The sequence below is a fragment of the Salvia splendens genome, chromosome 9 (assembly GCF_004379255.2).
Source record: "Salvia splendens isolate huo1 chromosome 9, SspV2, whole genome shotgun sequence".
NCBI classification, from domain to species: domain Eukaryota; kingdom Viridiplantae; phylum Streptophyta; class Magnoliopsida; order Lamiales; family Lamiaceae; genus Salvia; species Salvia splendens.
Window position 1 is genome coordinate 14200014 of NC_056040.1, and position 15897 is coordinate 14215910.

The 15897-nt window shown below is 37.2% G+C and overlaps 3 protein-coding genes across 4 annotated transcripts; all 3 read right to left on the bottom strand.

Moving 5' to 3' along the window:
- Positions 1-175: 175 nt before the first annotated feature.
- On the bottom strand, positions 176-4204 carry LOC121748453 (eukaryotic translation initiation factor 3 subunit C-like). Its single transcript, XM_042142822.1, has 4 exons — positions 4071-4204; positions 3924-3990; positions 1765-3549; positions 176-1378 (listed from the first exon to the last, which is right to left on the bottom strand). The coding sequence occupies exons 2-4, from the start codon at positions 3945-3947 to the stop codon at positions 410-412; spliced, it is 2778 nt and encodes a 925-aa protein (XP_041998756.1). The 5' UTR covers positions 3948-3990; positions 4071-4204; the 3' UTR covers positions 176-409.
- A 1352-nt stretch (positions 4205-5556) lies between these two features.
- LOC121746807 (pyruvate dehydrogenase E1 component subunit alpha-3, chloroplastic-like) lies at positions 5557-8386 on the bottom strand. Its single transcript, XM_042140738.1, has 3 exons — positions 7922-8386; positions 6684-7461; positions 5557-6102 (listed from the first exon to the last, which is right to left on the bottom strand). The coding sequence occupies exons 1-3, from the start codon at positions 8177-8179 to the stop codon at positions 5825-5827; spliced, it is 1314 nt and encodes a 437-aa protein (XP_041996672.1). The 5' UTR covers positions 8180-8386; the 3' UTR covers positions 5557-5824.
- Positions 8387-10654: 2268 nt separating this feature from the next.
- On the bottom strand, positions 10655-13434 carry LOC121748854. 2 transcript variants are annotated; one of them, XM_042143401.1, is made up of 5 exons: positions 13227-13434; positions 12941-13032; positions 12394-12560; positions 11596-12030; positions 10655-11458 (listed from the first exon to the last, which is right to left on the bottom strand). In XM_042143401.1, exons 2-5 carry the CDS (start codon positions 12965-12967, stop codon positions 11041-11043), a joined length of 1047 nt encoding a protein of 348 aa, XP_041999335.1. In that variant the 5' UTR covers positions 12968-13032; positions 13227-13434; the 3' UTR covers positions 10655-11040. The 2 variants fall into 2 exon arrangements, with proteins under 2 accessions (XP_041999335.1, XP_041999336.1); XM_042143402.1 differs by lacking the exon at positions 12941-13032.
- Between the last annotated feature and the right edge of the window lie 2463 nt (positions 13435-15897).

Below are 15897 nucleotides of genomic sequence, written 5' to 3' on the forward strand. Positions count from 1 at the left end.
ATATCAGAAAATATGTTACTAACATTTTACAATAATCTTTCAACTGATATTAATACAAACCAACTGAAATAAATTTCTACAAGAAAAGAAAAACCTAATCCATCCGTTTTCATATTCCCTTAAGTTCTAGTAAAATAAATTTGCACGATAAACAGAAGCCAAAAAAAAACACAAATTCCAGAGCGAGTACAACAGCATTTGAATTGAATCTCAAAAAATTACAAAGACACGGCTCCACAGTTCGAAACATCTTAAACAACAAAAGATGCAAAATTTTATGAGTAATAAGACACAGCAAACAGTTCTAGGCTCAGTAACACAGTCGAATTATCGAAAAGGGACCAAAATTTAAATTATGAGATGACAATTGGCAAGGGTACTCAGGCTAAACAACTTCTTCGATTTGCACCTAAGTTCTAACCCCTCTGTTCAGATTAACCATTCTTGTAGATCCATCAGACTGCCCACCCCTTGCACCAGACCCGGTGTGGTATGCACGACCCGAACCATATCCGCCTGAACGAGCTTGGCCATCCCGAGAGTAACCACTGCTCACAAGCCCCGGAGCTGATGCCCTACCGCTGATGGTATAGCCTCCTCTGCCACCACTGCTCCCTTGCCTGTTCTGATTGAATGAAAACTCTTGCCACCAACCACCACCTCCACCTCCAGAAGCTGCTGCTCCAGCATAATCTTGGCCATCTTTCCTCCTAAGAGGAAGACCCTCCAGCCCACCACCACCAAAGCGAGCCTCAATGGCCCTCTCATTAGTTTCTGCAAGAACACTGAGCTTCTCTGTCAAGTGGAAAGCAAGAGCTTGCAATCTAGTGTGCTCGACATCACGGAAGACAATGCAGCCAGTTGGCTGGTCCCAACTGGCGTGTAGCTCCTCATTGATCATCATCTTGCTGACGATGCTACGCGTCTGTGCATCTGAAAGATCAAACATCTTGGACAAGTGGTCGAGACTTAGGGAATCATAAGCTAAGGAGTATGTAAAGAGGTAGGTCCTCAGCGCCTCTTCCTTGATCTTGGCCTTGAGCATTTCAAGAACCGAATCTTTGTTGCGCAGCAACTTCCACACATCAAGGGATTTGATTACGGCAAAGGCCTTGTCAAAATCTCCTTGCCTGAGAGCCCTAGTAGCAGCCATCACATGGTCCCTGACATTTTCAGGAGGGCCCGTGAAGGTTTGTCGCTCGCTCATCTCAAGCAACCTCCTGAAATTCTTGCTTATGACCTTACGTTTGGCATCATGCACATTGGCTGCCATGTTGGGGACCTCCAGCAGCATTGCACAAATCAGATGTACAGATTCGAGAAGCTCGAGATTTATATGCATGTGGTAAGGCATTTGGCGCCTTCTCTCCAGCCGCTCCTGCAAATTTTAGACTATTAGACGCCATAATGGGAGCTTGCAGAACATTCTAGAGGGCTCTATGAATACAAAAACAGCAAAAATGACAAGAGTTTGCCACAAAAATTATTTAAAATTCAAACTTCAAAGAAAAAAAAATATTGTAGATTAACAGCAAAAATAATAACAGTAACAGTAAGGGGGAAACTGATATTTAATTCATTTCCAAATCAAATAGATTTTAAACATGTACGTTCAAAATGAGCAAGCATTAAAGGTCTTCAGAGAACGAAATAAAGTTAAAAAATGGACGTTCAACATGAAAAATGGGCATTCCAAATTAGCAAGCATTAAACATGGACATTCAACATGAAAAAAGTTCCAATAAAGTAATCAGAAAACGGCACCTGCTCTGGTGTCTTCTCATGATATCTGCTCTGAGATACCCCTTGTGCTAGCAATTCCTTCACTCTTCCAGCAGAATACAGTTCTGAGAGGCAACCGTGGGCCTCAGGAACAAGACTCGCCCTAAAGGAGCATAGACCAAGCTGTGACATGGCTCTATTGAAAAGTATTTGTGTTGATATGTCCATGTGCTGAACATTATCCTGGAGGTGACTCATGAGCAACAAGTCACGGGATGTTGAGAATTCGTCAAAGATAGCATGATGATATATATCACAAAGCATAGCACGGGCTTTGGTACGTTCATCGCCATACTTGTAAATGAGTGAAACAAGTATGTCCATCAGAGCACGGCTATTCTCCGGAAAAGTAGGCTTGCGAGGAACCAGCTCAGGAGTAGCAACAAAAGCAGTTGGCCCCCTAATTTCATTAACAACTTTTTCCTCTCCAGACTCGCTTTCTCCATTGTCCTGCTCAGCCAATTTCCTCATAGCATCATACACCTCCTGAGGTTTATAATAAACAAGTTCAACTCGTTTAAGAGCAACCTTTGAAGCACCCTTGTGATCCCCAACCTTTTCCAAATACTCCTGCACATTTTGAGCTAGGACTAAAAACATAGGCTCATCCTTAAGCCTCTCAACATACTCACGGGTGTGTGGATCAATAACCTGAAGGCTCTTAAAGTATTCAACATCCACCTTTTCCAGGAAAGCTACCAAATTGCCCCAGATCCTAATTGTACCATTGAAGTCAGCTCCCTTTTGGGTTTCATTTTCATCAGGCTCTACCATATCATCCACCACAATATTAGGGTACTGGGTTAAAACATCCAGTATTGCAAGCATATTCTGCACGCACTGTTTCCACACATTGATGGGCATGTGACCGCTAAGACTTGGATTGACATCAAACTGTGCAGAGACAACACTGAAGAATATCTCAAGCTTCTGAGCAGGAGTCTTGGCAACCCTTGTCAAGAAAGTGAGCTGTTCAACCAACTCCATTCTCCCAGTCCCCTTCTTACCCCTGGCAGCAACAATCTCCTTAAACTTCTTATTGACTGTGTCCCAAGTAATTTGGCTGGGATCTTTGAACTGCTTGTCCATCATTTTATCTTTCTTGCTCAACATCTTTTCCCATCCAGAGCCAGCCTCTGCATCATTTCCAGTTTCCTCTTCATCATCAGTCTCCTCAGCATCCAGATCGTCAGACACATCGTCATCAGTCACATTGTCATCAGTCACATCATCCTCAGATTCTTGCTCCTCCTCAACTTTCTCTTCAAAAAGTTCAGGCTTCTCCCTACACTGATTGATCATATCCTCATAAAGCTTATTGTTCTTCTTTAACTTCTGCTTCATTGAATTCAATGCCTTTGCATTACTACTACTCATTTTCTTCTTCGCCTCCTTATTGGCCAAAGCCTGGTTCAAGAAGTCCTCCAGCATCACAAGAGCCTTAATGTATAGATTTGGTGGCTTATCGGACTCAGTGACCCTCATGACCTTCCCCAATTGCTTATTGATCTTCTCAAAGCTTTCTTGGAGACTCACCCAGTCATTGATTTTCATGGCATTTTTCATCTGATCAACAGTAGCAGACAGCTCATCAAACCTTTTATCTTTGACACGGCGAACAACACGCTTCTGCCCATCAGAATCATCACTATCACTAGCATTGCCAGAGTAATATCTGCTAGCAGCTGTTGCAGTGGCCGTTTCCACGGGGGCATCATCTTCCTGCTCATCATAGTCACTCTCCTCTTCCTCGGTATCACTATCACCCTACAAATCCCAAAAAAAGAAAAGCTTTCAATCAAATATGAACTACTCATGCAAAACAAAGTATTTTTAAATATAAAGATAAACTTCTTTTACATAAAACCAAATTGTCTATCTCCAAGTTAAAGCAATCACTTAACAAAATTCGGAGTCACAATGAAAATGAACAATGTTGATTCATGTCTTAAATAATCAGTCTAGAGAGGAACTAAAATAAGAATCATGGATTTCTACCACAGGCCCAGATTAGAAACAAATAATTCGCAAACAACATTCAATCAAACTAAAGCAAAATTGAAACAGGGGCCCTTGGCTAAAGAGAACGATGCTTCGCAAACAAAAAAAAAAAGAAAACATCAATTGGATTGATCGGCAACCTGAGTCCAAAATCTCGACGCCATTGTCTCAAAAATCCGACAGCAAACTACTCAGAAACTTCTAAACCTGCAGCCAAATTATAAACATCAGACACGATTAAACGCATGAGATGGAATCGGAGAAGCCCAAAAAACGCTCTACTCTACCAAAAACGTGCAAGGGTTTCGGAGATGAGTAGATGCGCCGTTCTCAGCCGTTCTAACCCTAGATGAGAGGAATAGGTTTCGTATTTATATCCTATGCCATAATCAAATTGTGTAGTCGATTAGAGCGTTTTGTTTTAAAATTGGAAAATTTGTTTTCTACTTGTACTACTAATTTTAATACTAGTATAAACTACTTATGATATTTTGTTTCAAAACTGGAAAATTTGTTTTATATAAATTAGTACTACTATTAATTTTATAAACTAATTCATGTATTCTCGATTATGGCATTTTGTTTCAAATTTGGAAACTTTGTTTTCTATGAATTAGTACTACTAATTTTAATAGTATAAACTAATTCATGTATTGGACACGTAATGTTAATTTTTCACCTAAGTTCTCTAATTATAAGTAATACTAGTATAGATTTATTCTTTGATAGTTTATACACATATTACTCCAATATTATTGAAATGGTGATCACTTCAATCCACTTAAATTAAAAACTTTCGATTTTTCATTTGCATCGTTTTGCCCTATATGGACTGAAATGTCCCCTGATAGTTAGGCAGCGGATCTAAGTGAGGACAAAGGGGTACGAGTGTACCCAAAACCAAAATGCTAGTAGTGATGCAGTGGTAAGCATATTACCTTACAATTCCATGGGATGTCACCTTAACCTCTTATTTTATTTAGTGTTCTTTTCCTCTCTTTTATCATATGATATTTTTGCTAATGAATTAAAATTTTCATCTTTTGCCTTGTAATGTATTTTAATGTTTTGAATGCATTTAATTTTGTTTATCTTTTTATTATTATACATTCAAAAACTTCTAATTAATTTATTTAATTTTCTCTTATAAACATGGTTTGATTCTCTTATCATACATTTATTTTATCTTTATTATTTTTCGATTCTTTGTAAAATAATTTAATATATTTTACTCTTGCCAATGTTTTTAAACTTTTATTTTTTCTATTTTGAAAAATGACTAAATTTTACTTAGATAATTGAAAATATGATTTCTTCATAAAAATAATATATATTTTTGCTAAACTTCAAATAAATAATTCATATAATACTATAAATATTCTCATTTTAATATATAATGAAATTTATTATCGAAAAAAGATATAAAATGATTAAAACATCGGTCAAATTTTAAAATTCTAAATTGTTATAACTATTTATTACACCCCAGATTGGAAATACTAGATCCGCCACTGGGCCATCTTATTTCGAAAAAGTAAGAAATACTAGTAGCATCATAAGAGCAAAGTCCAAATTTAATAGATATCCCATGATTTTTTTTTTCATGGATCGCAAATGTGCAAATTTGAAACCTCAAAGACTATTTATGCAATTCTCTTTTTAAAAAATTAAACAATGGTGAATATATTTATAAAAATTTGATTTTTCGATTTAAGTTAAGCTGTTCTCTACACCACACACACCACCTAGTCAGCAATTATCATACAGCAATAATTTAATACTTAACCTGTTTTTTTCCCTTTTCTGTTTATGTACACCAATGACAGCCAAGAATATAGGTAAGCTTCTTTGTTTATACAACAAAGAATTGAAAAACTAGTAGAGTTGGTCATCAATAACCGCTATTTCAAACAGTTTCCAGCAAACAACAATAATTTAGACCCAAGAAAGAAAAAAAAAATAAAACAAAAGATTGCAACACTGAAACAGTTGGGTAACAAGATCCCTCCGAAACACTAGCCCGTATAAGAGGAAGCTTGTTCTAGACCTGAGCAGTTCCTTCAGTAAATTTAGGGTCCTCACATCTGTACTTGCCATCAGGTCCGATCCCAAATCCCCTCGGATCAGCAAACACGTTCTCCAGCAGCTGATTGCGCGCAGGAACTGGGCTCGCGTCAGCAAACTCAACAGAGTCTTCGATGATTTCATCAATCTTCTTGTCGACGGCTTTCAGCTCTGCTTCGTTTGCCAAGTTGTTTTCGAACAGATACTTCTTCAAAGCAGTGATGGGATCTCTTGTGGCATAACGAGCCTTCTCAGCTGCCAAGACACACATATATTAGTTATAGCATGGATGCTTGATGATGCAATAGGTCTGAACTACATGAAGTTCATGACTGTTATGGTGTTCGACTAGGATGCAAAGAAAGTAGTTACAGAATCTACTGATGGTCATTTATCATCTCATATAGTTATCACTTATCAGGGATGAGCAACTTGAAGAAGATATAACTATTTCAATATCAAGATCACATATTTCATCAAGTAAAGTTTTTCTTTAAATCAATTGGACAGAAGTAAGAACTAGTGATATAATCGTATGAACGCATCAATATTTTCATCACATTTGGAAACACACTCACACCTTACACTATCTCAAGAGAAAGAGGCTTATTCTACCAAAATTAGTAAAATTGCTTTTCATCTAATCAGATAGTTCATTTTCTTGCAGATAACATGTTTCTAAATATTTCTTATACACCAAATGTGGAACAAATTAAATTCTTTCCGTTAGATGCACACACTCAATTGTGTTCCTAAAGCACACCAATCTTGAAACAAATAAATGGGAGGAATAATACAATTAGGAGTAGAGTTGAAAGTGTTCCGAAAATGCTCACCAGGGTCACGTAGCTCATCGGGATCAGCCAAAGAGTGTCCTCTGAACCTGTAGGTCTCGCACTCAACCAAAGTAGGACCTTCACCTCTTCTAGCTCTACCAATAGCCTCCTGTGCAACCTCCCTCACCTTCAAAACATCCATACCATCAACATGAACACCAGGCATCCCAAATGCCGGACCTTTCTTCCAAATCTGAGGATCCGAAGTGGACCTCAAATGGGACATCCCAATAGCCCACAAGTTGTTCTCAACAACAAACACAATTGGAAGCTTCCACAATGCAGCCATGTTCAAGCACTCAAAGAACTGGCCGTTGTTGCAAGTCCCATCCCCAAAAAATGCCAAAGTCACCTCATCACAATCTTCCTTCAGGACTTCTCTCTTGTACTTGCTAGTAAAGGCAGCCCCTGTTGCAACAGGAATTCCTTCACCGATGAAAGCAAATCCACCGAGAACGTTGTGCTCCTTGGAGAACATGTGCATTGATCCACCCTGCCCCCTGCAGCAACCAGTGGTCTTGCCAAAGAGCTCGCTCATGACCTGGCGGGCGGGCACACCTTTGCTCAATGAATGAACGTGGTCACGGTAAGTACTGACCACACAATCTTCCTGCTTCAAGAGCTTGATAAAGCCAGTCGACACAGCCTCCTGACCGTTGTACAAGTGGACAAAACCAAACATTTTGCCTCTGTAGTACATCTGGGCACACATATCTTCGAACGCTCTTCCCAGGTACATGTCCTCATACAGTACTAATCCTTCTTCCTTTGTGATTAGCTGCATCAACACACAATTACATTATCCCTTTGCAGAGCAAGAAAATATTTTTTCTTAAAACGCACATTATTGTACTTCGCGTCAGGTAAAATGCAGTGATTTATAAATAAATAAATAATTCCAGACATAATAAAATAAAAAGTAAACAGAAATTCATTCATTCACAGGCTCTAATTGTAAGAGCAGAAGCACAAACAATGGCAATTACATAATTTACATTAGGTTAACCAATCAATTATCAAACAAAAAAAGGTACTAACATAACAAATCAAATTAGCAAGGATCACAAGCACTTAGCGCTGAAATTATGCATGGCGCACCGTTTAGATTCACTACATTTTCATTTTAAAAAATCCCCATACATTGGAGAAATACTGATTCTATTGCAAAATACACACAATTTAACACACACACACGCAGCCATATTATGTGCAAATCGACGATGTGCGAAAGGAATTACCAGATTCGAGGCAGCGGATGAGCCGGACTTGACCTTCTTCTCCTTAACAATATCGGAGGAAACAGCCACGACGGCGCCAGATCGACGGCTAGCAGGCGAAATCGCGGATTTAGCAGAGAGCAACTTCTTCCCGAGAAATTTGGAGCCGAGAGACGAGCGTCCAGATATTTTGCAGCAAGATTCATACTTTTCAGCAGATCTGGAGGAGCTGAACACCAGAGGATTGTGAATGATTTTGGCCGTAGCTGAACACGCCATTTTTTTTCCCGCAAGAGCGCAATGCAACGGGGAGAAACCTCAAAAGGGCTGAAATCTCGATGGGGGCGGAGTTTGAGGAGAAGCGGAGAAGGAAATGAATGAATTGAGAGAAAAGGAGAAAGTAATATAGGATGGAGGTGGAGAGGGGCGGAGAGCACGAGAGTTTGTTTTCGTGGGAATAATCGTCACCAAGAGTGTGTGTTTCTTCGATCTCTTGCCTTGTCAATTTTTTTATTCTAAAATACAAAAACAAATTATCTTGGTTAAAATAAAATTGAAACTATAAAAAGAAATGGTCTTAGTTAGATCAAATTAAAACAAAAAAAGATAGTACTACTAGATAACATCATGAATGAAAGAATAAAGTGAAACAAGCATTTATTATTTCTAAATTAATTTTGGAGAAAGATGGAGGGAAAAAACATTTTTGGGTCTGATAATGTAGGAGGTGTTTGGATTCTTATTTATTATTATAATTTGTTTGAAAATTTTTATAAATTTACAAAAATCTACTATAATACAAATTGAAAATTTTTATAAATTTACAAAAATCTACTATAATACAAATTGATTTTTGGTGAATGTAACAAGAAAAATCTTCCTTTAAACCAATGTTTTAAAAACCGGACCGGCTGGTTCGACCGGTCGGACCGCGAACCGGTAGGTAGTCCGATCCGGTTCACCCCTTTAAACCACCACTGCATTGAACCGATGTGAACCGGTGGAATCGGCTGGTCGGACCGTGAACCGGAAACCGGTTTTCTATTTTTTTTTTCAAAATTTTTTAAAATTTGTTGTTGGTAAAGGTTGAACTTATGACATCTCTTCTAGTTAAGAAGACCTCTACCACTCCACCACATGGGCTCATTGAACAATTTGAACATTAAATATTTTTATACATTAACCATTAATTTTATCTACAAAAACTAATAATTCATTTTAATTTTATTATTCTTTAATATAATTGTTAATTATAATATATATAATTATCATCCTTTATATTTTAATGATGCTCTACTTACCACCTATATTATTATTAGTACCATATAAGATTCATTATTTACTATAAATAAATTTTTTATATTACATACTTAATTTATATACCCTAGCTATTGACATTAATGAATAATCTTATCTAAACTAATTAATAAGTACTTAATTCGTATTTAAATATATATTATTTTACGAAATAAATTTTCTTAAATTAATATAAACATTATCTATTTTAATACATGAAATATTAAATTTTTTTATCTAGACTAACTAATATTAAATATATATATCTGAATATATTTACTAAATTTTAATATTATTTATGTTTATACATCACTAATTATCTATAAGGTTCAATGTTTTGTGATATATTATTAATTGTAAATCATTTACTAAATTTAATATATTTTTATATATATTTGCAACAGTAAAACGGTTAGACCGGTGGTTGGACCGGTGGTTAGACCGGTTGAACCGAACCAGTAACGTCGTCGGTTCGCTTGCCGGTCCGGTTTTTAAAACATTGCTTTAAACCATCTATATAAATGTGGGAGAGGTGAGCATGACATATCTCTCGTAATTAAACAACTCTTTCATTATCAATCATAAAAAAATTATGACTTTTTAAAAACTTAGTATAGTAGTATATGCATAACTGTTTAATTATTTGAAAGATTAAATTTATGGATGACAAGTAAGGCTAGCCCCAGTCCCCCACTCTACATGTATTTTGGTAGTGCAAATGATACTTACAGTACTCTGTTTCAATAGAAAATAAATTAAAAAAGGGGAAATTATTACTGAATCATGTTCTTTTATGAAAGCGTATTTTTTGGCTTCTTTCCTGTCTTACATATAGTACACTACATACTGTTAATGTTCTTTAAATATTATCGAGTTTTAAAGAAATGTTTTTGAATAATTGATTCGAATAAGTGTTCTTAAACAATACAAATTTCCTTTCACGCAGTACTCCTTTCTTTCTTCCTCCGTCCGCCATTAAATGTCTCATTTTTCTTTTTTTTATCTGTCCACCAATAAATGTCCCATTTTTCTTTTTCTGTCCGCCCGCCAATAAATGTCCTATTTCACTTTTACTATATTTGATAAGTGAACCTTACATTACACTAACTCAATCTACTCCCATTTTATTATAAAATCAATATATAAAAGTAGGTTCCACATTCCACTCACTTTTCTACCCACTTTACTACGTAAAGTCAAACAATTTCTTAAAATCCATGCCGGTCAAATACCGGATATTTAATCATGGACGAAGGCAGTATTAAAAAAAAGGCTAAATTACAACTACATTTTCGCCCACATTAACTATATCGAATAGATGGGGGTAGAGAGAGATTTGGCCATTTTCTTTAGCTACTTGACGGCTGGAAGTGGAAGAGTATTAAAGCAACAATATTGTGTAGCAATATAGGCAGCAAATTAATAAAACATCTCCTACAAAAAGTCAAGAACGATATCTGTAACACAAGATCTCGTATGAATATTCAATTCCTTAATGTTACCTCATTAGTACAACACAAGCCAACACTATTTCTCTTACAAATTATCTAAAAAGTTTCCCAAAACTAGATGCATTATGCAAACATATTTAGTTATCCATATATTGTGACATTCTAGTCTCCACACATCACAAACGACAAGCGCATGGGTATGAATGTGTACAGATATAGGCATATAGCAATCCTACATACCTCAAACGCTTCAGTTTCTCTCAAAATGCTCGAGAGAAGAACCCCGAGTACAGAAAGGAGTTTCAGCAAATATGTCTGTCTGAATATCTCACTCAAAGAAAAGAACAAATGAGGCCAGGAACAGGGAAAAGAATCTGGAGGGAATACTCAACACTACTTTACCAGATGTGTCCTCTTTAGAAACCTAATTGTTCTGCAATACCATGGCCACACTAATTCAACGAGATCCAGCTGTCTGTCAACCAGCCACCCTTGCAAATCCTTCATTTTCCTGCTAGTTACTTCCCTGTAGTTCATATTTTTTATGTCTGCTAGAGGTAGGAATATATGCATTCTCATAGCTTCTTTTAGCTTTCCATGAACAATGTGATCATGCACCAACGAGTAATACACAGGCAGTTTCTTGATTACATTGGCCGTCTGTTTGAAGCTGAATGCATAGAGCCCGCATAATGCTTGGAACGTTTTTACATAAACAGTAACAACGATTGGTCCAAGAATCCACAAGGGAGTCAATTCTTTTGATACTTCCATACCATATACAAGGTTAACAGCAACGTATAGTGGAGTGCTGCATACACAACAAAAAAACAAAAACCATATTTACCAAGACAAAAAGGGGTATCCTGATTAGAATTAGAAAATTTGAACACTGTGTGCTGTATGTGTGTGTGTGAGAGAGGGAGAGAGTGTAACCACCATACTTACAAAAGGAAAAAAGGTATCCTGATTGCCGTATCCAGGCTAAGAATACGACACCAAACTGCCTTCAGAATTTCACCTTTTTGCTTTACTGAAGTATTTGGCCTTTCTGATGTTTTTGCCACTGAAGATTCTTCAAGAACTTTATCTGCTTCTAAGGTTTGAGATGGTGCACGCAGTAACACCAACCAACTCTTGAATAAATTCTGAATAGCCAGTGATCTGGTTGTTGCTTGAACAGCAGGAACATCACTTTGTGCCTTTGAAGATTCCACAGAGGATTCTTCACTCTTATGTTTCAAATAGGAAACTTCAACAGCATCCTTAAGATACTTAGAGCTATTAGCACTGCCATTGTTAGAATCATCAAACTGGTAGTCTTTGAATGCTGATACTTTAAATGGTTTTGACTTTGGTCCACGGGCAAGAGAAGCTCCTATACTGGAAACAAGCAATTGATTAGTTTAAGTTGCAAAGAGATATGAAGGGATCTAATACAGATCATGAGTACACAATATAGTGTGGTAGTTTACAAGTAGCATTTTGAGAAATTTGATTTGCTACAATTCCATGAAGAAATATCTGGTTAAACTTACACAAGGATCTATAAAACTTAACAAAGTCAGACAATAGACAGGCATGTACAAAGAAAGCTACCACCAGACCAACAACTTTCAAACAAAAGAAGAGAAGTTATAAGATAGTACGTTAGACAGACTCGTACTAAAACACTCTAAGGTAAACCTCACCATGGTGGTTTAATATGGACACACAATAGAGACTATCATATATTCCAGAAAGTACCTTGAACATGACCTGCATTTCAACAATATAAACCTATCTTTTCTCTCAACAGCACCGAGTGCTGGTACACAATGCTTTAACTTGCTCCCTCTGTTCCACGATGAAGGCACGGAGGCAAAAGTGCCACAAGATCCCCGAACAAATTCACTGGGAAGATTGCCTTGGCACTAAAATAATATTTAAAATATACTCGAGAACTGGTGACTCAAGAAATACAGATATATGATGACAGCTTTAGTAAACAGAATGATGCATGCTATAAATTTTCAGAAAGTATGAGATCCTAGGGATCAATTTGACATTCTGTGAAATAATGACAGTTCAATTGGAATTAAAATCTTCTACTATTAGTTTTGGGAATACCATTAGAAAATTCAATTTCATGGGGTTGGAAATAGTAACATGTACACTGAGTCTCATCAATATATATAACCTGGCTCAATGGAAACCGTATAGCCCCATAACTCATAAGTTTCCCAGACTACATACTCTCCGACTCCGTGTGAAGCATATGAGCTTCTTATAAATGTAGACAAATCACAATTACCTTCATTGGATGAGTTGCCAATGCCATAGTCTACAGTCTACACTCTACATCCAAGCTCAATTATTCCTTGGCGGTTTCAAGGCTTTTGTAAGCTGATATAAAACCAAACATGCGACAGCTCAAACTCTATGAATCTAATCTCAAGGCTAAGAGTTGAATGAAACAAAACCAAATAATAAAGGTAATGGAATTTTCGATATACAAACGAAAAGAAAAGATATGCCCAAGACTTGAAATTCCGGATAGAATCCATAAATAAAGAAGTATAGAGCGCATACGAACTTACAAACATATATGGCATTTATGCAAGAGAGAGCTAACAATAAACAACAAGCAATCCGAAGGTTGGAGATCGATACATCAGTTTATCATGAAACCCTTTTAATCCTCGAGATAGAATCTGAAGAAAGAGGGATATTCGGATCTGGATATGGTGAAAGAAATAGGATAAAATTTGGACTAATTAGGGTTAGAAAGAGGTGCCTTGATTTCACATAAAATAATGTACATGTAATCATGAAAGCGAGAAAATCGGGTTTATAGGGTAGTTTACCTTTAAAATAACGTAAATGTACTCATTTTGTTATCTATTCCACATATGGGAAAAACGCCACCCTCATTGGCGTGTTTATAAGTGAAGACGCCACCCACATTGGCGTTTTTCAATTTCGAACCGTATGTCGTCGTATTGTATTGAAATACAGTAGTTGTTAAAACACGCCAAGCAGGTTGGTGTGTTTTGAATAAAAACGCCTTCACCACTGGCGTGTTTCAATTCTTCATATCAATTCTCCACTGACGCGGTTCATGTTAAACAGGCCTTCCGTGATGGCGTTTTTCATTAGACACTCCAACGGAACTGGCGTGTTTCATTAGACACGCCAACGCAATTGGCTTGTTTATTCAGAAACCGTATATCAATATTTCCCCCTCAAACGCAAAACACACAGCACACACATCAAATTATCGTCGCCCTTTTCATATTCTCCTCCCCAAATCGCGATTCTCTCAACCTCTCCTCCCCGAAATCGGTGATTTGGCCTTCCCTCCATCAATCGGTGCTATTCTTCCCCGTATTTGATAAATTTCCCGGTTAGTATGCTTATTTTTTACAATATTAGAGTAATTGAATACCGTTGTTATTTAGGTTTATTTGGTTTGTAAATTAATGTTGTATTGTTTGGGTTTAAGTGAATTTGTGTATTGTTGAGATAGTTGAGATATTGGTGTTTAGCTAGAGTATATATTTGATTATAAACCTAAACCCTAGGGTTGTTGTAGCTTAAAAATTGGACAAATTGATTTGGTTTATGTGGGTTTTGGTTTATTTGGGTTTTATTTGGGTTCAATATTTGGTTTATTGAAATTGTTAGGTTGATGTATATTGTTTAGTTTGAATTGTTAATTTTGTGTAGGTGAATTGTGTTATGATTTCGTGCAATGTTGTGTAGGTGGATTTGTGTATTGTGAATTAATTGATATTGGTGTTCCATTTTATGATATTGGATTAAATTGTATCTAATTATTGAAATTGTTTAGGTTTGTTTATTGTTTAATTAGAATTGTGAATGTTGTGTAGGTAAATTGTGGCATCATCTTCAACTTCTCGTCGGCTCTTATGTGGTCCTGCGGATCCTTCTGTATTGTATTTTCAGAGACAACACGTCTCTAATAATATATGGCCAGGAGTTCCATCAGAAGACGTACGCTGCCGAAGATTTGAAGGAATCATTTGGGATGTTCCCATACATCCCGTGTTTTGGCAGTAGTGGACCAGATGGGGTTCGGCGGTATATTGAGGTGTGGTCAACCAAAGGACATTGACCACCATCTTATCACCGCATTGATTGAACGTTGGAGGCCAGAGACTCACACGTTTCACTTTCCAGTAGGTGAAGCAAGTGACTGTGACATTGGAAGACGTGGAGGTCTTATGGGGCCTCAAAGTTGACGGAGAGGCTGTGACGGGTTACTTCCCCTCGAAGGATGTGGGATATTGGAAGGACGTGTGTTTGGATTTTCTAGGATTTATACCAGACGCAATGGAGTTGAAAGAAATGGTTTGGAAGCAGACAAGCTTATCAAACAATTGAGGATTGAGCTGAATGATGAGCACGATGACTACATATATATTCGGCTGGCTCGTATCTATTGTCTGCTATTACTTGGTGGTGTGATGATCCCGAACGCCACCGGAAATAAAATTCCGTTCTTCTACGTGCAATTTTTTATGGGTGTAGAACAGTGTTCTACCTATAGCTGGGGTGGTGCGACGCTTGCTTGGTTGTACCACCATTTATGTGAAGCTGCCGTTGGTAGGAGGACCGATGTCGGGGGAGCTTTAACTTTGTTAATGCTGTGGGCTTGGGAGAGAATCCCAAATATTAGACCGAGGATGCTAAATTCCGAGCATATAGACTACGTACCATGTGCAATCGCGTAAGTTGTTCACTAATTCATTTTCTAAGCTTAATTTTCATCAATTTTCGTGTTATTCGCTCATAATTTAAATTTTTTAGATGGAATGGTCCGGCGTCATATGTAAAAGCACCCGGGCATTGTATTGAAAATTTCCGAGATCAGTTCTCCGTAATGCACGCCAACCAGGTAAATTATATAACTTAAATTGTTTTTTATTTGTTGTTGATGATTGAATTTATTTTGAATAAATTTGTTTCACACGTAGTTTATTTAGTGGTCTTATGGTTCGCGCTTATGGGAGAGTTCCCACTGATATCTGGTTCAAGCCAAACACGCCTACCCCGTCGGCGTGTTTGTGGATGGAGACGCCAACTCCATTGGCGTGTCTCTTGGAAAAACGCCAGTGCGGAAGGCGGGTTTAACTTGAACCACGTTAGTATTGAATATCTCTCTATATTGAAACACGCTAGTAGTGAAGGCATTTTTATTCAAAACACGCTAACCTGCTTGGCGTGTTTTAACAACTACTGTATTTC